Below are 24,871 nucleotides of genomic sequence, written 5' to 3'. Positions count from 1 at the left end.
TTCTTATATGGTTCTATATACTTTTTTATATATGCAAAAACTATAGTTTTATTTTGATAAGGATTTAATTAATTCATTGATTTCATAGGGATTTTTAAATTGTTTTCATACACACTTGTTTTCTTTCATTGTCTCATTTCACTTAATTGCTTCTTGGTCTTTTTGTAAACATGTTATTTTTTTTTTTTAATTTTGAGAATCCTAAGTACACTTTTATTAAAATATTTTCTGATCACTTCTGTGTTTTGTATTATTCAGAGTAAATTCACTGTCTGACTTATTTTTTTATTTCATTGTCTACCTTTTAATGTGTTGATCTGCGGGCTTAGAGTAAACAATAATATATACACTTCTCTCTTATTTTGGAAATCTCTTTTTCTCTCTATTCAGTCTTTACCATTTAGCAGTTTGGGAGATGCTACTAAACCAAAGGCTTCTTGATCACCCATCCTGGCCCGGAGGCTAGGTCTGCCTTCTACCGTTCCCTGGTGTACTTTTGTGTAAGCAGTGAGTGCCTGTGCACGCGCACGTGTGTGCTCGCTCACACACACACACACACACACACACACACACACTAATTTTCATTGTCTTTGTTTCTTTTAGATATATTTTGTATGTTCTGGGGGCATATAAATGCTAAGCTACCAGGATTCAGCAGGCTTAGATTGTTAATATTTATATTTACTCTTTTTATTTTTGTGCTGGTTGTTGTCCAGAGAATTATTTATGCACTTGTGAACATATATATGTATGAGTGCGTTCATTTTGGTATGGCTATTCTGTTTTTAATTTCATCTTTACATATTATTATCCATAACTGTCTTGTGTTTATAGAAAAGGCCATCTTTACATATGGTATCACTAACTCTCCCAAAGTTCCAGAGTGGGTATTTTAAAGCATAATTTATGGATGTAAAAGCTGAGGCTCGGAAAGTTTAGGTGGCTTATCTAGCATAATCAAATCGGCTTGCCATAAGTTCATGCTTTCCGCTATGCACCTGATTTTTTTTTCTAAAAACTGCTGTTATTTATAATTTTATAATTATATAAAGTTTCCTGTGTTATTTATAATTTTATCAATTCCCAACATTTAAAAAATAATCTTACAAATATATTAAAACATCTTTATCCCTACACAACTGTCCATAGGCCTCGCATGTTTGACAAAGCATTCGTATGTATGTTTAAAACAAACGTTAAAAAGCTTACATTGAAAAATGTTTGTATGTATGTTTAAAAATGTTAAAAAAATTACATTTAAAACAAATGTAAAAATATGTACATCAGCACCATAAATCCTTTCAAGAGTGTATATATTTGAGGGAAATTAGTTCCTACCACTGGTGAGTCAAATGATTGAAGTAAGCCCTTTTGAATGTAGCCATTCATTAAATTCACAAATTCCAGATATAGTATTTTTGTCTGCGGATTTTTAATCACTGAGTGGGTCTCAACAATATTAAAATTCTCCTGTTTTTAAAAATATTTTTGGACTTATACTTACATGGGTTAAATAACTTGAATGCCCATCTTTAAATCCAAGTCAAATTTTCATTATATCATCAAATGAAAATTACTTAAAAATATAAAATAAAATCCTTATTGGAATGTAAAAACAAACAACTGAAATATATAGATAGATATAGATATAGATATAGATATCTAGATATGATTGTAATCTAAGGCAGAAAGTTGAATGCTCGCCAAATTTTGCAAATATTGAAATATGGGAAATAGTAACAGATTTTTTTACATATTTAACATACTTACATTAAATATATTTGAGATTGTAGAATGGAATATTCAAATGCAAATAAATTTACAAGAATCAACTAACACAATATGTCAGATACAAACATGCACAAATATTTATTCTCGTACATAGAGCTGACTATAGGGTAGTTAAAATGAGAGACAATCAAGCTTTGTATTTTCATATGAATCTTGCTATGGCCACATGTACAATTTGGTCTTCTTGTTATGATAATATAAAGAAGGAATTAGGAATGATGGAAATAATGTTTTAGTGAGTTGACATTAGGTAATAGCATTTTTTTTTTTTTTGGTGTTTGAAAATCCTTTTCCCTGAAGTGTATAGAGAGGAAATTATATGTTTACTCTTAAGTGGATGCACTGTTGTTTCTTTAAAAGGATTCTGAGGCAAGTGTTAAATTCCAAAAGTAGCATATTCAGATAAACATGATCAAAGATAGTTTGGGGTAAGAAGAAAGTTGATACAAATCAGAACACTGCACATAGAGAATGACTTAGTGTTTCCTTTACATACAGAAGATTGATTTTTACAGGACCTGGAGAAATCTACCAAACAGGGAATCTAAATCATGGTGAATCTTCTGTAGGTACTAGATTATGGTGTTCTTTCTTTCCCCACACAATACAGAAGTTTAAGCAAAAGTAATTCAAAATTTACAAAATATTCTGCAATTATGCATATTTTTACCCATAGTTTGAAAAATATTCATAATAACAAGAGGAAATATAATTTGTACACCACATTATGATAGCCTTGCTAATGCAAGATGAATTCAAACGTTGCATTTCCTTTCCTAACTGTCCCTAGGACATATTTTTCATTTTTCCTAATTTAAAATTTTTCTACCTCCTAGCAATTGCAAGCAGCTCTCATAAACATGTTTGTCAGCTAAGATTTCTCTTAAAATTTGCCCAAGAGCATATTACATGTACATTTCTTGTTTAAAGGAATGCTTCTGAATAAACTCAATGAAAGTTATTTGTACATATGGCTCAATTTTAAATACAAGCTATTCACAGATCATAACACATTAACATCAAACTGACTTTGAATGCGGATTTGCAAGCTGTTCATGGGTATGTAAAAATAAAACAAAACTGCTCAGGCCTATTCCATATTAAGTCAAAGCAGATCTCACATAGATTAAAAAGTATATGTAATTCGTGTTCACCTTCATTGTCCTTCAGAGTGAAGTTTGGGTTTATAGACAGGCGTTCATCAAGAAAGAAGTTAAACCTTGGTCCATTTGCAAAATCATCTTTATCAGTAGCACTGATGGTATGAATAACCTAAAGAGAGAAAGCAAATACTAAATAGTAAACTTAATTTTGCTTATTCCTTTGATTTTAATTATATTTGTCATCACAAAAGGATTTTAAAAAGCCCCCTTGATCCACCTTGCCCGCTTTCAAATTTAACTAATAAACGTACCAGCTAATTGGCTCTGTCTTATATGAGATTTTAGGAAACACATTACAGTACAATTTATAATCATTCACACTTTATTTTCTAGCATAGCACAGACATTTATTTATTATTTTTTTTCTTTATCACCCACAGTACCTTGGGCCAATTAGTCGCAAGATTTTGTATGGATACCTGTTTGGGGAAACATGAGTATCATGTGTACAAATATAAATATCCTAGTGTTCATGTACAACAGATTTGTGGTGTTCCTGGTTCTCAGTACATGCGAACACAGTGGAGTCATACTGTTTTTATTGTTTCGGGGAACTTTTGAGAGCATGATCTAGCCCCTCTATTTTACAGGTAAGGATCGGAGACCCTAAAGGATTGTGATGGGACTCCTAAACGTTAAAATAGTAGCAAAGGCAAAACCAGACCACTCCGAGTTTTATGGAATACTTCTCATATACGGTGGTTGGGAGAAAGCAGTCTAAAATTTGGAGTCTGTGCATTATATAGCAGACAATGTTTGAATACATAAATAAAACATTCCAGGTGACCGAAGAACAGAACACAAATCCCAATAGCTGTAGACGTTACACTCTTAAGGAGGAAATGGCCAAACCAATAAGCAGGACAATATTCTCCTCTTTTAAAACTTTGTATCCTAATGCTTAGGTATCTTTCATCTGTCCCTTCCTTAGATAAATTAAGAACAAAGAGAGCAACAAGAAGCTTGTGAAAAGAGTGTGTCCTATATGGGAAATATAGTGTGTTCATTTCAAAAATTGTTACGATTTCTAAAAACATCTTACTCAATTTCATCCCATTTCCATCTTTTCTGAGTGAAAGAATACACCAGTATGTGCAACAGTTAAAATGTAAATTCCTGTCCAAGTATTGAGCCCATTAGTTGGTCTGGCAGATGAGGACAAATATAAAAGTCCTAAAAAGGAATCATCAGTGGCAGTGACACCAGAAAAGCATGTGTCCACACGCATTTCATTGCCAAAAGTGCTTCAGGCAATAGAAGTGATCCATTTTGTCCATATACGCATGCGGCTCTCACCCTGGCATCCTTGTTCAAGATGTACTTTCTCAGAAAGAAATCCTAGGTAAAGCCTCCTCCTTCCAGCCCACATATTCCAAGAAGTCTCTTTCATTCATCACTTCTTTCCTTCCCTTCACGCTATTACTTTATGAACTGAAAAATCTACGTATCTCCTTGATGTTTGCCTTCTTTTCCATCTAAAGCACAGCTACTCTCTGGATAGATCGTTCTTCCCTTGCTATTGGCTTTTGACTTGATAGGAGAATAAATCGATGGATAATCAGAAACAATCTGACAACTTTTCTCAAGTGCATGAAAAGCTCCATGGAGGTCAGAGAATGTGTAGTATAATCTGAAGAACAGACCTACATTCTGTACATATCAGGTACTTAATATAAAACTGAAATAAAACTACCAAATTTTCAAGATTGTTTTCAGGGTAACATAATGTAAATGTACATTTTTTTTTTCTTTTGGAAAAGAAATGTCCTATCTCCCCCTACACTTTGTTCATGGTCATTCTCTAATTCTGAGTCCTATTATGCTGATGATAGCTCAAAACCTACGGACACATTTTCAAGTTCATTTCTTATCCTAGAATGTGATTCTGGAAGATAGTGACAGAGAACACTCAATTTAAACCAACTAAATTATTTTATGTTTCCTCTTATTACTTCTTTGGGACAATTATTTTTTTCTCATTTGAAACTAATTTATACATTATTTTAAATTTCCTTAATGTGTTTATACTTAAGTTTATTCTATTTGTTGAGCACTGATATAATCTATATTTTATCTTTCCTGTCTTACTGTTATCTTTAGCAAAATGTACTTTCCATTTTTACACCAGTAATTTCAAATCTGCATTTGCCAGGAAGCTCACTGTAGCAAATTTATCTTCCTCAAAGATTTCTCGATCTCATGTCCGTAGCAAATGATGAGCTGATTACCACATTTTGTTTAAGAGGGAACCATGCATCTTGAATTCCTACAGAATTGTTGCTGACACATCTACACTTAAATATTTTTCCATACTTCTGAAAAATGCCTCCAAAACCATAGAATGTCGCTCTACTTTCATCTAGAACTCTGAGATATTCTGTTGATGCGAGAAGGTATATTCAATTTTTCTGTTTACTGATTACCTTTTTTTCTTTCCGTAGTAAATAGATTTCCATTTATTGTTTCCTTGGACTTTTATTAGTAAACCCAGCTCAGAAGGTAACATGTTTGGGGCTCCTGGGTGGCTCAGTCTGTTAAGCGTCTGACTTTTGATTTCAGCTCAGCTCATGATCTCAGGGTTAGTGAGACTGAGTCCAGCCTCAGGGGGATTCTCTCTCTCTCTCTCTCTCTCTCTCTCTTTCCCTCTCTTTCTTCCTCTCTCTGTTCTTCCCCTGCTCGTGTTCATGCTCCCTCTCTCTCTCAAAATATAAATAAACTTAAAAAAAAAAGAAGCTAACATGTTTGTGATTTTTAAAAGATTTAAGTGTCTAGATATCTAGATAAGTGCCATGTATGTGTCATTAATATTTTCTATTCTTTTGTCAGTAATGATTTATCTACACTCTGCTACCTGTGACGTTTGCTCAATTTGTTGGTGATGTACAATCCATTAACAATTTGCTTTCTCTCACTCCTTTTAACTGAAATTAGATGTTTCCTATCATATGCATATTATGTAATTAGTGCATAAATTCTTTGATTATTTTGAAAGATCTGAGAGAAGCAGTTACAGATTTATTCTACTAAAGGGAGGGAGAGTCCAAGTTGATAGTTGGTGTTTACTAAATAAATATATTCCTCTGTTTAAATGTGTTTTCCATAGTCTATTACTTCTTGAGTACTTTATTAGGGGGAAAAAATCAAACGAGTCAGTGTCACGGATTTATACAAATAATGTAGTCTTCTGTTAGGTAAATGAGGTAATCCTAACTAAACATTTAAAGTAAAAGAACGTTCTGTGGAACACACTGTATCTTCTTTAAAGTAATCAATGAATTTGCTTTATAATATAATCTCACATGGGAGCATATATTTATTTAATAACAATACCAACCTTTGTTAGTTCAACGAGGTTGATCTTTGTAAAATCTAAGTGTAAGATGTCTGCTGATCTAGGTACATTTTTCATACAAAGTTATATTGTTAATAATTGACACGTTGGATGGAGGGAGGCTGGTATCAGACAATACATTTTTTTTAACAGATGTTATATTTCCTAAGTTTGCTGCTAATGAAATACACATACAAACACGGGAAAATTTGGTATAAATAAGCTAGAAATCGTCCTCATCATTTATGTTTCGGTTTTTATGTGTAGGCCCATCTCATTTATTTTGAATTCACTTTACTTTGGGAACTGACTTCAAATTTCATGCATGCATGATTTTCTTCTTAGTATTTTTTTTCATGCAAGGTACTTAAAAGATTTTTTTTTCAGAACAGGGAACTATATTAACTCAGAGAAATATATTGTTGTATTTCAGGTGTATTGATACCTGAATCAACCTGAACTCTGCTGTTATATGTGGTTTAAACCTCTGCTTCACAAAAGATGAATCTCTTTGGCACGGCCACATGCTGTTTTATGTAGATGCACAGCATCCATAATAAAAATGTCTGTAATTCTAAAAGTGATTGTTATAGAAAGAGGAGCCTTGTACAGCTGGGCAATACAAATGTGCTTTGGAAAACTTATTTCACAAATTATTATTTAAATAGAGTTCCCGATTCCTACTCTGCATCAAAACGCACAAAGTTTCTCTAGAAAGTCTATAAACATAAGGTTAAATGAACCAAAACTGCAAAATTAAACAATAGGAAGGTTCAGACCATTTCCCTTGTAATAGGTTAATCATACAAATTGACCATACAGTTTGGCAATGTTGTTTTTTTTTTACATAAGGGTGCAATAAACAATATTGTCTTTTTTTAATTTTTTAATGTTCATTTATTTTAGACAGAGAGAGACAAAGTGTGAGCGGGGAAGGAACAGAGAGAGAAGAAGACACAGAATCTGAAGCAGGCTCCAGGCTCTGAGCTGTCAGCATAGAACATGACACAGGGTTCGAACTCGCGGACTGCAAGATCGTGACCTGAGCCGATGTCAGGCACTCAACCGACTGAGCCACCCAGGCGCCCCAAAAATATTGTCAAGTGACTTTATTCCCTTAGTAAAATATTTTAATTCATTTTTGTGAAACAAATGTTTGGAGAAAGAAATGCTCAAGCAATATAAAGAACCCAGCTATTTTAAAGTGACTTCTAAAATTATGTAATATTAAAGACAACAATGATGCTAGATCTGAATATAGTCTTTAAAGGATAATAAATAGAATCACTTAATGAAATCACATTAGAACTTAGGGGTGCTAAGTCTAGTGATTGATTGTTCTCTGAAAATAGTAATAGTTGTATGAAGAAAAGGAAAATACTATATACAGGGTTTAGACACCCAGAAAAAAGATACATTTTGTTATAAATTTAGCCTTTTCTAAAAAATGCAACAAATAGCTTTTCATGCCAGGAGAATAAGGTAATCCACATTTAAAGGAATCTGAGAGTCATCTAGTCATAAAATCTTAGGGTCCTGACATTGTGACATTTTTCTTCATTTTAGAGATGAAGAAAGCATTTATTTATCAATGGCACCCAAATCATTTCTTAGAAAAGCCATAGAGCTTCGGTAGACCGTGTAGAGGGTAAAACAGAGGAGCCAGACTAGCAAAATGGCACTGACAGGAGAGCATGACCTGGAGAAAACGCCTGAATAAGCTTTCACATCAACAAAAGGTGGGATATATGGGAAGTCAATGGAAAAAGTCAAGGTCACTGGCCAATATGAAGAGAGTTCAATCCAGGAAACTGATACTAGTGTTTCAGTTTTGGGAGTGAATGTTCACATTCTCAGGAGCTCAATCAGCTCACCCAAGAGCAAGGACTCAGTGTTGTTTGCCCACGTTTTTCAATGCTTTCACCTGCAAAGGTGACTATGGACTACCAGGTATGAGTTTCTCCTACTACAACATCTCACTGTATCCTATAAATTTTGAAATTACCTTGAAGGAAAAAAAGAGAAAGAAAGTAATATATTACCTAAAAGAAAAAAAAATCTAAAAATGGCTCATGCCATCATTACTTTGGACTTGGACTTTTAAATTTTTATGTCGCAATTCAAATGATCCAATTTTGAATTCTCTGAATAACCTACAAACCAAAGAAACAAAGATTCAGGGAAGGAAATAACCTAAGTTTACTCAAGGTTGTTATTTTTCGATTAGGCAATGGATACCTAAAAAAGGTAACATTTATTTCTGGGCATTTTATTTTTTAACGACATTAAGTGGCATAGTGTTTAAATTTTATTTTCTAATTGTTGGTGACATAAAGAAATACAAGAAATACATTTATATTGACCTTATATTTAGGAAAAGTATTTTATCTACAAATTGTACTAATGCATAGTAGTATCATTGTTGTTATTATTTTTATTATTAATTGGATGTTGAACTTTATCAAAAGCTTCAATTTCCAGTATTGAAATGAATTTTAATATTTTTCCTTTTCATTTGAAAACATTATTTTTTCTGGATTCTCCAAAAACATTTCTTTTATGATATTTCTTTTTTTTTTAATTTTTTTTCAACGTTTTTATTTATTTTTGGGACAGAGAGAGACAGAGCATGAACGGGGGAGGGGCAGAGAGAGAGGGAGACACAGAATCGGAAACAGGCTCCAGGCTCCGAGCCATCAGCCCAGAGCCTGACGCAGGGCTCGAACTCCCGGACCGCGAGATCGTGACCTGGCTGAAGTCGGACGCTTAACCGACTGCGCCACCCAGGCGCCCCATCTTTTATGATATTTCTATGTTCACGAGAGAGAATATCTGTAATTCAAAATATATCCTTGTCAGATTTTAATATTAAAATTATGCAGAAAATAGATTCCCCCTTTTGGTCTTTTTTAATACAATGTTTTTTTCACTATCATTCCAATTATATGTTTTTAATTTTTATTTCTTAAGTGTTTCTTAGCTTATTCAGAGATGCCCTTATTTCCAATGGATTATTTTACTAGCGAAACTTTTGAATTTGCATCTTAGGATCTAGCTTTGGTTTTTTTGTCATGCAGAAAATAATGAGGCCAATCCTTGGCAAATTATTAAAACTTGCTTTGTGGCCCTGCAGACAATAAATTTTTGGTCAATGTTTTCTGTAACTTTCAAAAGAATGCATGGTCTGAAGTTGTTCAGTGCATTATTCTATATTCGTCATTTAATTATGTTATTAATTATGGTCTTCAATCTTAAGCATCCTTACCAAAATCTTATGTAATTACTCTATCAGTTTCTTGTAAAAGCATTGTAAAGTCTCAACACAATAATGGGCTAATCTAGTTTTAAACATTTCTATCATTTTTTTCTTTGTTCATTTTGAGGCAACATTGATAAGTGTATATAAATTTAAAATTGTTATTTCTACCTGGTGCATAAATTGTTTTCATCCCAATGAATGTATCTCTTTATATCTACCAATGTTGTTTGATGAAATGTGTGTGTGTGTGTGTGTGTGTGTGTGTAGTTGCATGAATATGTCTACAGCAAGTATACATATTCAAGTACTTATTTGTTATGTTTTTCTATATGTTTTCTTTCAAATTATTTTCCTCTATCACATTGATTTTACACCTCCTTAAACAATATTTAAATGATTTTTTTCTTATCTATTTTGACAATATGCATCTTTTGAGTATTTATGTGATTTTATTTCAACATAAGTACTAATGTATACTTTCAGTTTACATCATTTTAATTTTCTTTCTATTTTATCCATTATTCTATATTTTTTTCTCTTATTTCTTGATTTTTTTAAAATTGCAAGACCTCTACCTAGCTACTAGAATTTTGTACACTACAACTTGTATCTTATGTTGCCTGTTTTGTGTTAAGAGACCATCTATGTATCAGCAGCAAATATGAGAACTTGTCATTCCAATTTTGAGTTTTACAAACTTCACAGGAATTTCTGGATTATTTTGGAATTACTATTGGTTACAAATTCACATTTTATTAGGATTATATTTTAGTTTTAAAATAGTCTTTCTAGGGGCACCTGTGTGGCTCAGTCAGTTCAGCATCTGACTCTTGGTTTTGGCTCAGGTAATGACGTCACACTTTGTGAGTTTGGTCCTCTAGGACAGAGGAGGACGCTGCTTGGGATTCTCTGTCTCCCTCTCTCTCTACCCCTTGCTGTCACCCACTCTCAACTGTGTGCTTCTCTCTCTCAAAAATAAATAAACATGAAAAAAAATAAAATAGACTTCTAGAATCCTTGAAAATAGCTCCTATATGAAAATTTTATTTCCCCTATATTTTTGTACTGTAAAATATAATCCAGCAGGATAAAATCACCTGCAACAATTTGGCAAGTATACGAACTATTTTAAAGTGAACAAATATTTTAATGAACACAGTTAAGATCAAGAAATAGAAATGTAAACATTGCTGTCTGTAGTAGTAAGTATCTTTATTACAGTTGCCATTAGCTTGTTGGTTACATGTTCTTTTACTATTTTTATTAGTTAATCTAGAGGTTTGAGCATGCACTGTGGACATATAAAATCTATTACAAAATCGTAGTTTATCAATTTCTCAAATTTTATGGATCCCAAATTTAAGGAGTTTAGAATATTTTAACTTTATGTGTCTTTCTCACTTATGATCCCTTGTTGCCATGTGTATGATGCATATTTTAAACTCCAGAAAATGTTCTTTTGATTTCTATTCATTCATTGATAACTGAGTTTTTATGAATGTATTTACTGATTGATTTTGTCTTGGAGGTTCCTTGTGACTTAAACTTACCAGTATAGTTATTTGCCTGTTTTTAACCAATATAATTCTGAGACTGTGTCTTACCGGATGGGATTTTCACATTTTGTTGTCCTAACTACGAGTTTTTCCTGTCTTTATTTCTGAGGGATATTTTTGGTAGAAAAAAGAATTCATGCCTGTCAGTTATTATTTTGCCACTGTTGGGAATTATCTTTCCATTGTTTTCTGGGTTTTATCTTTCTTGTGGAAAAATTAGCTTTTGGTATTATTCTTTTAAAGTTATCTTTTAGGAGTGCCTGGGTGGCTTAGTCAGTTAAGTGTCCAACTTCGGCTCAGGACATGATCTCATGGTCCATGAGTTCGGCTCAGGACATGATCTCATGGTCCATGAGTTCAAGCCCCGCATCAGGCTCTATGCTGACAGCTTAGAGCCTGGAACCTGCTTCATTCTGTCTTCCTCTCTCTCTTTACCCTTCTCCCACTCACACTCTGTCTCTCAAAAGTGAACACAGGTTAAAAAAATTAAAAAATATATATATATTTTAAAATATTTTTACTTTAAATTAAATTTTCTATTTTTTTTTTTGGTAGTCACATATTCATATACAGTTCTAAGAAACACAGAGAGATGCTATGTACCCACTTTTCCCAACTAGGAACATCTTACAAAACTAGAGTACAGTATTGGGAATACAGATTCTTATTGTAGTTTTAATTCCTGCTTGCCTAATCTTCACTTCAGGTATGGCTAACCTTCTGTTACCAAGAACTGAGAGTCCACATTCAGTGGCTTTATCTTTTACAATCTAAAATTTCCCCTTGAAAGTTTAACATTTTTCTCATTAATTGTACTTTTATAACGAATGTTAAGAAAACAATTTTAGGATGCGTGCACCCACTTCTGACACAATGAATAGGGTTTAGTAAATAAACCATTATATATCTGTACCATAAAATTCCTTGCTGTTTTTGAAATGGTGATATAGACAAACACCTAACTATCTGAAGTGATGATCTTAAAATATTATCTATATATTATATAATATATTAATTACTGTTATATTCTAACATAATATGATTAAAATATAATACATTATATAATCTGTAAGTACTTCAGGATATACTTTTCATCCATTTTGTTCTTATCATATTTTCCAATTTTCTTGTGGTCCATGAACATGGTAAAAAGAGTTGTTCATTTATATATACACAAATACCTTCTCAGGAGGGCATTGATAACATAAGTAATGATTACTTTCGCACAGTATTGATTGGGCCTTATAAAAAAATAGGCAATGTTTCTCAGTCGTATAATTTTAGGACAAGCTTTAAAATGATTTAAAGTAGGTCTGGACAATATAGTTAGAGTCATTCTGGTTTACCAAAGACAATAAAGGGGAACAAATGACTCGGCTGGACCTAGACCCTAGACCTTTTCTATCTGGATTCACCTGTGACAAACTTTAAGGTGTTCCTCATGGAATTCATGCCTCCATGTAATCTCTTCCCCTTGAAATCTGGATGTGACCTGTGATTCGCCTCTGAGAAACAGATATGGCAAAAATGTTGATATATTATTCACCTGATTGTATTGCACTACATTATATTTTATAAGACTGATTGATAACAGACTTTGCAGATCTCTTCTTACTTGTTTGATGAAGTAAATGGGCTACATTAGGGAAGCCCATGGAGCAAGAACCGGGGGCAACATGTCAAGACTCCAGGTAATACTCAAGAGCTGAGGAAAATCCTGAAGCTCTGAGGTCTGTAGCTGAAAGTAATTAAATTCTTCCAATAACCAGGTCAGCTTAGACGCGATCTCAAGCCTCAGGTAAGATCATGGTCCTGATGGATACCTTGATTCCAGTCTTGGGAAAGACCCTGCAAAGATCCAGCTAAGCCATGAACAGACATCTGACCTACAGAAACTCTGAGGTCATAAATAAGAGTTGTTTTAAGATGCTAAGTTTGTGTACTTTGCTATATAACAGAAAACAAACAAACAAACAAACAAACAAACAAAAAACACAAATGTATATCGCCTGCCAGACCTCTGCTTACTTTATGTGCCACAGCCACACTGGTCTCCCTTCAGAATCACAGTGCTCCTTTAGCCTGTTGCCATGCTACATCCGGACTCGCCACCCAGGTTCAAGCTCTTCTTAACTTCCCCCACCGTCTGTACTCCCTTCATACATAGATTCTCTTCATGTGGTTAAAACCTAACATCGTTTGGTACCAATATTACTCAATGGACACACACATGTCACTCCTGCAGGCCCTCCAAAGTAGACCAACAAGTGCCTTCTCTGTAATCTAGGCTCACAGCATCAATAGGACTGGAAAGTTCACAGTTTCCTCCTAATTTAACACAGGGCTTCACCCAAAGCATTCAATATAATTCTATGATGGATATATGCACGAATGAGTTCATTTTTTGAGTAACATTGGGGATCTGGAGAAAATTCATTTTCAAGGATTCTCAAAAAAAAATCTATTGGGTACTTAAAATAAAGCTTTATAAAATTATTTCCACTGAGCCCAAAAATAACACTGAGGGATTTTGAGGATTATATATAAAAATAATAGAAAGAGAGCTGCTTGTTTTTCTTCTATCTCAATGATAGGAAGGAAACAATTAACTTACCTGGCCAGGCTTTGAATTTTCACAGACAACAATATCATATTCCCTGGCAAGTTCAGGTGGATTGTCATTGACATCCAGAACTCTAATACCCACTGTCACATGGCTCAGCAAACCAGGATTGTCTGCAAAACACACAGGGATATATTTAGTATTTCTATGCACACTTTGGAGGCTTGGGTTAAAACAAATCTCCCTAGTATTGTAGCTTGTCGCCATCTCCATATGCTGCAACAGGACTTTTGGCAAAAGACAACTTTATGATGGCACTCTTTGCGAGAACTCATTAACTTACAGAAAAATGAAAAATGAAAAATGAACACCAAGGCATGACATGCATGCTAAAATGGTATTTTGTCATATCAAGGAAATTACATGTTATTCAGGAACTGGAGTGGGAGAAAGTTGTCAGAATTCATTGTATGCTGTCAGAGTCTGAGGGATGAACAATTGGTTTCATCATTAATCTAAGAAAAGCATCGCAGTTGGTAAAAAAAAAAAAATACATAATGTTTAAAAAGTTCAGGGTTTCAATCTAAATAAACTTGGGGAAAATAAAAAGTACAATTTCTTTACACAAATGATAATTTTCTTCTTTTGTTTAAAGTGTATTTATTTATTTGAATGAGAGAGAGAAAGAGCATGAGCAGGAAAGGGGCGGAGACAGAGAGAGTATCTTAAGCAGGCTCTGCGCTTTGTGCAAAGTCCAACATGGGGCTCAATCTCATGATTCTGAGATCATGAGCCAAAATCAACAGTTGGACACTTAACCAACTGAGCCACCTGGTGCCCCAGGATAATTTTCTTCGTATAGAAAAAATGCATGCAGTGTGTAATATTAAGTCATATTTGGAGAGAAATAAAGAATAATTTAAATCGGAACTTACCATAGAATTAATATATAATTCTGGTAGATATAAAAATATTATAGTTAATACCCTAAAATATGTCTTAAACATATATTTTTTAAAAAATCTTCCCATTTTTTTAGTAAGTTTATTAATTCTGAAATGGAAGAAAAAGAAAAATTTTTCATTTTATTTACATGTTAGAGCTATAAATGCAGGATTAATAATCAGAAAACTAAATATATATATTTTATTGCTGATATTTGTCATTACCTTTAAAAACTCCAAAATAAAAAAAAATAGACGAATACATGTAAAAAAGGACTACTAAAAAAGACAAAGTCTAGACCTATTTATAAATTATCAAAGCAGAACATGAGAAGGCAGAAACTAACTATATTGGAAAAAAGGGGATATGGATATACATATATAGAGAGAGAAGATACTGAAAATAGTAAGAACATGCATGGAATAAAAAGTGCCAGAATTAGCTTTAAAAAGAATAGAAAATTTGAGGAGGAGCACAATAACTAAATAAAATCAAATTTCATTTAAAAATAATTTTTCAGGGTACCTGTGTGGCTCAGTCAGTTAAGTATCCAACTCTTGACTTTGGCCCAGGTCATGATCGCATGGTTCCTGAGTTCAAGCCCCATGTCAGGCTCTGTGCTGACAGCAGAAAGCCTGCTTGGGATTCTCTCTCTTTCCCTTTCTCTATGCCCTTCCCCTGCCTGTGCTCTCTCTCGCGCTCTCTCTCTCTCTCTCTCTCAAAATGAATAAGCTTTAATAATAATAATAATAATAACATTATTACATTATTAACATTAACATTATTAACATAACAATAATTAACATTACTATATAATAATAATTATAATAATAATAATTATTATTATTATTTATTATTATTTCTGGGGATCTGAGTGGCTAAGCCTATTAAGCATCCAACTCTTGATTTTGGCTCAAGTCATGATCTCATGGTCTTGAGATCAAGTACTCTGCCAGGTTCCACACTAGGCATGGAGCCTCCTGAAGATTCTTTCTCTCCTTCTCCCTCTGCCCCCCCTCTGCTCCTCTCCCTCTGCCTTTTCTCCCTCTCTCTCTCTCTCAAAATAAAAACAAATATTTTTCTAGGGGTGCCTGGGTGGCTCAGTCCATTAAACATCTGGCTCTTGATTTCGGCTCAGGTGATGATCTCAAGATATATGAGTTGACACACGGCACTGACAGGACAGAGCCTACTTCAGATTCTCTCTCCTTCTCTCTCTGACCCTTCCCCCTCTCAAAAATAAACAAGTGTTAAAAAAAATAATACTTTTTCTAAAGAGAAAACATCATCTAGATTATTTTACCTAAAATTAAAGAAACAGGCAATTGCAGTCTTACACATCTCTTTCCAGGAAAACGGTGGAAGAAGGAAATACCCTAAAGCTTGTTTTCCATGGCTTGTGAAATGTTGGTATCAATCCCAGACACTCTCACTGATAAGAGATTTTAGGTGCAAACAGCCTAAACAAGACACTGGTGTGTAAAAATTATATATACGTATAATATATACGTATATATATATACGTATATATACATATATATATATATACACACACGTATATATACGTATATATACGTGTGTGTGTGTGTATATATATATATATATATATATATATATATATATATCTGGCAATTTAGTTCCACGTTTGCTTCGTTTAGCATTAAAGGAAAGAAGAAACGAAGGAAGGAAAGAAGGAAGGAAGGAAGGAAGGAAGGAAGGAAGGAAGGAAGGAAGGAAAATGCAGAGGAAGAAATGAGGAAGGACATTTTAAAAAGCACAAAAATTACTCAAAAAGTTAATGAATTCAAAGAGGAACAAAAAAACCCCCATAATCTCCTCAACACATATGGGAAAACCAAGATTTAGAACACAATATCCATGTATTATAAACACAATGAAACAAACAAAACAAATCACAACAAAAACAAAAAACAAAAACCCTCAGTGAACTAGAAACAGAAATGTGCCCTCTCCAACTGATTAAGAGTGCATTAAACAAATAACAACAACAAAACAACAGTGCACATTATTCTTAATGGTGAAAAACTAACTAGAATTAATTAACAAAGCTATAAGGAAACTAGACATAAATCTAACAAAGTAAATGAAAGACCTATATGCAAACACTTTATTGAAGTGTTTTATTTAACTTATTTAGACTTCATTAAAGAAGATCTAAAGAAATGAAGAGCTATACCACGTGTGTGGTTAGGAAGACAAAAATAACACAAAGAAAACCAACCTTTCCAAATTGATGTGCGTATTGGGGTGCCTGGGTGGCTCAGTTGGTTAAGTGTGGACTTTTGGTTTTAGCTCAGGTCATGATCTCAAGGTTCGTGGGATCAAGCCCCATGTCAGGCTCTGTGCTGATGGCATGGAGCCTGCTTGGGATCCTCTCTCCCTCTCTCTTGGCCCCTCCCCTGGTCTCTCTCTCAAAAGCGTATAAACTTTAACAAAAAGCAAATTGATGTGTATATTCAGTGTAACCTATTGAAAATCCAAATGTTCATAGAATTAAAAGCTGATCCTAAAATTTATAATTACTAAGATTATTCAGACTTGTATGGAGGAGAACAATAAAGAATCCTTGCTCTACAATTTACGAGGCTTATTATACGATACCAGTGGCTATACTATTGTCACTATGTAAATATCTCTCTTACTTTCTAGATGTCATATCTGATTTTTCTCTTGTATTCTTTTATTTCCCAACTAGGTACTTGTTCACCTTTTAAGAGCAGACCAAAGCAATGTTTTAGAAATCTGAGGCAAGAATAATTTTATTGGCTCTAATCATTAGTATCAGCAGCCTTAATTGTCCCTGCATAAATAGTTCTCTGCTCATTTTCCAAGAAGGCAGAATTAGAAGCAAGCTTAGTGTAGTTAGGGATAAAAACAACTGTTTTGTAGGAGAGGATTCTGGAAAGACTACATCTTGAGAAAAGCCTACAACAAAAGAGTTAGGTGTCTGATTGTTTTCAGCCTTTGCCTTCTCACTGTCCCCACTCTGTCTTGCTCACGACGTCCTCTGGACTGGAATGGCCTTGCACTCATTCCATACCAGAGTTCAGGAAACTCCACTCTTCTAGATGGAAATGGCCTCTGTGTTTACCAAACATTGCTTTATTAATTCAATGCATAATTACTATTCCTTTCCTTAATGGTGAAAAACATAGTGTTCAGCAGCAGACAAATGACAGATTGTGTTCTGTGGGGAAGCTGAATGGATTCTAAGCTTAGTGTGGTTGGGACTAATGACCTGTGTGCCCTGCCATGCCACGGCAACCACAGGAGATACTGGTGAAAAGATACGAGAAACAGAACGTTGGAGTAAGCTTACTGTCATTACCGATGCATATCGAATAACTGCTGTCTATTTACTAAATGTCGGATTATTTGTAAAAACTGTGCCTTTAATTCCATATAATTAGAGGCTGGAAACACATGATGGTTTTGTAGCCACTTGTAGCCTACCTGCGTACATTCTGGTATTTTCTGCTCAATAATAAAATTAGCTAATTCTAAATTAGCAAACTGGCAGGTGCCTTTGGGTTCCTCTTTCTTATTTCCCATGGCCCTTGAGTTAGTATGTTACCCTTCAAATGACAATAACTGTACCTATAAAATGTGTACATGTTCAAGTGTGTTAGAAGCATTTTTCTCTGGCAAAAATTAGATAATGTTCCTGAAGTTCTTAATGCAACGTTTCTGTTATGCTATTATTACTTTTGTCTTCATGCTTTATTTCTAGAAATTGATGTTTTTAATTGATGTATAATTGACATAGAATATTACATGAGTTTCAGGCGTACATCAAAGTGATTTGGCAATTATATATATTACAAATTGCTCACCAGGATAATTGTAGTTACCATCTGTCATCATACAAAGTTATGATAATATTAGTGGTTACATTCCTCAGGCTTGAATTTTCACTCCTGCGACTTATTTTATAATTGGAAGTTTGTACTTTTTAATCCATTTCACCTATATTGCCTACCCACCCCACCCCGTACACCTTCTTCCTCTCTGGCAAACACCAGCTCTTTCTCTGTATTTAGGAGTCTGTGTCTGTTTTTGCTTGTTTCTTCAATTTTAAGTCTTGTGATGTCAGAGTAAATATACTGAAATCAGACGAATTTAAGTATGAATCCCCTTTTCCAGCACTCTTTAGGCACGTGAAATTTGTAAAGGTATTTATTATTTCTATACCTTGATTACTTAACCTGTTATCCGTTATTTGACTTCCCAAATTGTGTTTCTGAGAAACAATTAACAAAGTCATGTAAATTTTAGAACACTGAGCCTGAGAGAGCAGACCGCACATCTGAATCCTTTCTGAAGATCACAAACAAAACAGAAACAAAACTTACAGCATGCTGGCAATCCTATACATTTGCATTCCAGCAGAAACTACACTATAAAAAATCACCCATGCTTCATGTAATGCCAATATAAATGCAACTCCATGAGCAGAATGCCCTCCATGAAGATAGGGATTCAGTGAAAGTATTGGAGTAGGATATTTCAATGCAATTGCAAACTTGATACTATGATTTTTAGAGAATTTTCCATGACTTGAGGAACAATCCATTCTATCCAGTGAGTTTATTTGAAAAGTCTGATACGTGCATGCCACTCTGATTAGTTCACTGATAGAATGGACCATCCTTTTGCATTTTTAAGGGGGTGAGCAATGAAAGGATAATAAATTTTTCCTCATCAGATACAATCAGAATATGAAAGTGGTTCGTTAATTACAGCAAATCCGTTAACATACGACATCATTAATGAAAATCATATGTATATGTTTCAAATATTTGTATTAAAATATCTGAATATCTAATCATTCACCGATCTCTAAACTGTGAGGTACAGATAAGGCCTTATCTCTGAGCATAGGTCTGCTGCTTGGGGTTCAACTTCACCATTCTTGAAAGAAATCCCACTCACTGCAGCATTTATGGGCTCCAAATTTATTCCAAGTGAAGGAAGCACATGAAAATATGTTCAAAGAAGTTTTAAGCACAGCAGCATTATAATGAAACTCCCTGAAATTTTATAATAGTCTTATTTTTCTCCAAAATGACAACTCTTTGTTGTTGTTGTTGTTGTTGTTGTTGTTAGTTAAAATCACTTTTATCAAGTCTTAGGAAAACTTAAGCTTGAATTACACAAATCCTGATTCCATTATGCACATATCTGACATCACTTGGTATAATAATTTAAATAAATGAAATAATTACAAAGACAAGTTTATCAGGATTTGAAATAGAAATTCAGGAAGTAAACTTTGGATTTTGGCCAGGATATAGCAAATGATACCAGACTAACCTGCTTATATAGAGGCTATAGAACTGAAAATATAGAACTGAAAATAGACAATGAAGAACTATGCTTCCTGAGAGAAGAGAGAGGCCTAAGCTCCCAAGATCTTCTCCAGCTTTGATATTACATTCATCATAACCACATGGGATATAGTCCAGGGAGGAAAGGCTAGTTGTTTAACATTCAAAAATCAATGAATATCATTCACCACACACACATAATTATTTCAATAGATGCAGAAAAGAGATAACAAAACATAACACCTGTATTTGATTTTAAGAAGGAAAAAAAAAAACACTCAGGAGATTAAGAAGAGAAGAGGTTTCCTCAACCTGAATAATTGTATAACAAAACCTACAATTGTCATACTTATAAGGGAAAGATTGAATCTTTTTTAATGTTTTATTTATTTTTAAGACAGAGAGAGACAGAGCATGGGTGGGGAAGGGGCAGAGAGAGGGAGACACAGAATCTGAAACAGGCTCCAGGCTCTGAGCTGTCAGCACAGAGCCCCACTTGGGGCTCGAACTCACGAGCTGTGAGATCATGACCTAAGCCAAAGTCGGACGCTCAACCTACTGAGGTACCGGGACTCCCTGAAAGATGAATGTTTTAACTTAAGGATCAAAGAAAACGAAAAATGGCAGGGATACATCCTGCAGCAATTCTCCTGAGAATCATGTGAAAGCAATTAGACAGAAAAAGAAATAAATGTTATGTCAATTGCAAAGTGAGAAACAAATCTATATTTCACAGATGAACATCCGTGTAGAAAAGACCAACTAATCTACACAAAGCTACTGCCACTAGCTTATATTTATTTCTATAACAATTAAAATAAACATTTAAACAAATACCAAATTTATATAATGTGAAAAAATATAACCACATAAAATATGCTCTATATCTGCATGCTAAAACCTATAAATATTGGTCACATAAATTTAAAATACGTAGAGGTGCCCGAGTGGCTCAGTCAGTTAAGCGTCTGACTCTGGCTCAGGTCATGATCTCACAGTCCGTGAGTTCAAGCCCAACATTGGGCTCTGTGCTGACAGCTCGGAGCCTGGAGGCTGCTTCAGATTTTGTGTCTCCCTCTCTCTCTGCCCCTCCCCTGCTCATGCTCATGCTCTCTCTCTCTCTCTCTCTCTCTCTCAAGAAATAAATAAACATTAAAAATTTTTCTTTTAAATAAAAAAAAATAACTTAGATAACTAGAAACATACATTATGTTCATAGATAAAAGGCTCAATAATTTTGAGATATCCATTCTCCTAAACTTGAACTACAGATTCAATGCAATATGAATAAAAATTCTAGCTTATATTGTTGAAGAATTGATAAGCTGATTCTAAAACTTACCTGAAAAAGAAAATGTCCTAAGTTAGCCCAAACAATTTTGAAAAAAGAAGAAAGATGCTGAACGTACTTTCTGATTTTAAGTGTTGCTAAATAGCCACAATAATCAAGACCATGGTATTAGCATAAGACTATATATGTGTGTGTGTGTGTGTTTTATATTACATTATATTATATCATATCATATCATTATCTGCTGATATGATTAATGGTAGATACAAAAGAGAGTCCAGAAATTAATCAAAACATTAATGGTCAGCTATTAGTGGACAAAATTAACAGATTATTTATTTTATTATTTTTTAATGTTTACTTTTGAGAGAGAGAGAGACTAAGCATGAGCAGGGGAGGAGCAGAGAGAGAGGGAGACACAGAATCTGAAGCCAGCTCCAGGCTCTGATCTGTCAGCACAGAACTCAATGTGAGGCTCGAACCCATAAACCATAAGATCATGACCTGAGCTGAAGTCAGACGCTTAACTGACTGAACCACACAGGCACCCTGACAGTTATTAAATAGAGAAATAAAAGCATTTATAACAAATAGTCGATCAAGTGGAAACTCATATTTGAAGTAAATTAAACTTGACCCTTACATCTTAGACTTTTATTTTTATGTTTATTTATTTTTGAGAGACAGAGAGGGTGCATGTGAGCAGGGGAGAAGCAGAGAGAGAAGAGGAGAGAGAAGGAATCCCAAACAGTCTCTGTGCTGCCAGTGCAGAACCCAACAGTGCAGAGTTCCAGGGGCTGGAACTCACTCACAAACTGTGAAATCATGGCCTGAGCCGAAAACAAGAGTCAGACATTTAACCAACTAAGCCACTCAGGCGCCCCAACCCTTACATCTTGTCATATATATAAAATACTACTCAAAGTAAACCACCGGACAAAATATAAAACCTTAAATTTAAATATATAAGAACAGATAGGTTAATATTTTGTTACCTTGTGTTTAGTAAAGAATTCCCTAAAGTATGTTCAGGTTCATAGAAAGATATTAAAACATCTTTTCTTAAGTGTTTACAATTTCAAGTAACACACAAGCTGAGACTTTAGGACAGTTAATATAATTTTGGAACTGAATGCAAACATATTTTAGGGTGGAATTTGTCTGCATTAAACAAAATATTAAGTAAGAACTTTAACTCATATATTAAAGAAGCATAATAAATTCTGGGTCAATCATATGTATTTATTATAAATATGTTAAACATTCTCTCTTTGAAAAACATTTGAGAATACTTCGAAGAATATATTATATGCTCCTGGTATGTGCACCAATTACATATATTGAGAAGATTTATATTTACAATAGGAAACATGTACAGGATATGTTATATCAGCAGTATCAATAATACATGAAGCTATAAAAACTGAAAACGATCAAAATGCATTGGACTTTTTAAGCACAGATTTAAAAAGATTTATTTTTTCATCATAGTAAAGATAAAAAAACAAAAACAAACAAACAAACAAAAAACTTCGGCTGTATTTCTTTACCTGGATGGATCTCATAGTAGCACTGATTAAAAAAAAAAGTTAATATAATATTAACCCATTTATAATATATAATATCCATGTACCAAAGATATAGTTATATACATAAATATGGAAATATAAATGTCCAAAACATATTTGGTAAAACTATAAAGAAAAGAAAGGGACGAAATAATACAAAATTCAATATTGATGAGCTCTGGTTGGAATAAAGAAGGATGTAATAGTGTATTTCAAGCTTATTGCTTTGAGGTAAGGGCTCTTAAATTGGTGTTCAATTTATTATTTAAACTGATTACATACTTGATATATCAATATATTTGATATATATTGTAATTCTAATTGGAAAACATTTGATACAATTACTTAAATTTATTCAAATATTAACATAGATGTGTGTATACATAACGTACACATGCCCCACATATGTATACACATTTTCATTCATTATATCAAGTTATGTTTTAATTTCTAACTAAGGACAATTTTCATAGTTTAGTTATCAATGTCTCCCTTATGAGTTGTGAAATTTGTGCTTTTATAAAACTTTCTCTATTCCAAAGTCTTAGTGTGTTAACCAACATTTCAAGTTTCATTTTTGTCTTCTACATACTAGAATTACTTATTTTGATTCATTGTGAAGTAGATAAGTTTACTTTCATTTCGTGAGCCAGATTCATAATTGTGTCTTCATCTGTTTGTTCAAGTGTCCATCCATTCTCCCTACTGACTGGCACGCAACCCAGCCTTGTAGCACTTGACTGTGTGGTTCTTAGAAAATATAGCTTGTGTCAACGCAGGTTTTAAGTTGCTCTGTGGTTTAGTATGTCATTGATTGTTACTATATTTTGCTCTGTGTGCTTGAAAATTATATTTGTTCTTTAAATTTACTCATTGGCAGATAATCAAATATCAAGTGCTTTTATCTTGTTCCATGAAACATTTTTATAATTACTGCCTTTTTTGGTCTACTTCATAAAACATGTCTGAGAGAGGTCTATTAACTGTTTCCTGTAAGATTATGTTTTATTTACTTTAAAGATAGTTTATTAGGCTCATAGAAGTTTCAAATTATTATATCACTCTGATGAAATATACTATATGTTAGTACGGCAAGACCTTCTCATCATCATGATAGCTTTTTGTTTTAAAGTATATTTTGTTTAACACTAACAGTTCTAATACTAACAGTTTTGCCAGATTTCTTTTGCTTAGAATTATCTTTTTATTACTGTATTCTTTTATTTTAAAACTATCCACACCTTTATATTTCATATGAGCCTATTATAAGTACCATAAAGATGATTTTCTTACTTTGCTTCAGTATGTTTTGCTTTTTTTTTAAACAGGAGAGTTTATTATAATTACACCACTTTGGTTACTAATATATATTTTTACCACTTTATTGTGTGCTTCAAACTTGTCCTAATATTTTGTCTTTATCCCTTCTAATATTATCCTCCAGCATATTGTTTAAGGTTCTATCCTTGTTATGTCCTCTCTGTAATTTTAAATATGTATACTAAATTTCTTTTCTTTTTTAACTCAGAAATATTAACATGCTTGGGTATCTCTGGAAAATATAAGAACAATCAACATCTTTACTCTTTTTCTAAATACTGTAATAACTTTAAAAAAAATTAAATATTTATTTATTTTTGAGACAGAGACAGAGCATGAATGGGGGAAGGGCAGAGAGCCAGAATCCAAAGCAGGCTCCAGGCTCTGAGCTGTCAGCACAGAGCCCGATGTGGGGCTCGAACCCATGGACTGTGAGATCACGACCTGAGCTGAAGTCGGACACTCAACTGACTGAGCCACTCAGGCGTCCCCATAATAACTTTTTTTGTTTGTTTATTTTGAGAGAGAGAGAGAGTGCACTTGTGTGGGGGTGGGGCCGAGAGAGAGGAGAGAGACAGAACCCCAAGCAGGCTCCACACTGACTGTGGAGCCCAACACGGGGCTCGATATCATCATCTGAGATCATGAGGTCATGACCTGAGCCAAAATAAAGAGTTGGACACTTAACCAACTGAGCCACCCAGGGAACCCCACCATTGTAATAACTTTTAAATGT

General features: G+C 33.7%; 1 protein-coding gene across 2 annotated transcripts in view; it reads right to left on the bottom strand.

Moving 5' to 3' along the window:
• The window catches only part of CDH18 (cadherin 18), a 348,818-nt gene that overhangs the window by 25,542 nt on the left and 298,405 nt on the right, over nucleotides 1-24,871 (bottom strand). For both annotated transcript variants that reach the window (XM_032594646.1, XM_032594647.1), the window contains exons 8-9: nucleotides 13,715-13,836; nucleotides 2,946-3,063 (exon numbers count right to left, since the gene is read on the bottom strand). In XM_032594646.1, the coding sequence (XP_032450537.1) occupies nucleotides 2,946-3,063; nucleotides 13,715-13,836 (240 nt within the window). The remainder of the gene's footprint in view (nucleotides 1-2,945; nucleotides 3,064-13,714; nucleotides 13,837-24,871) is intronic.

The sequence above is a fragment of the Lynx canadensis genome, chromosome A1 (genome assembly GCF_007474595.2).
Source record: "Lynx canadensis isolate LIC74 chromosome A1, mLynCan4.pri.v2, whole genome shotgun sequence".
Taxonomy (NCBI): Eukaryota; Metazoa; Chordata; class Mammalia; order Carnivora; family Felidae; genus Lynx; species Lynx canadensis.
The sequence above is the reverse complement of the archived record's forward strand: the minus strand, read 5'-3'. Positions and strand labels throughout refer to the sequence as shown.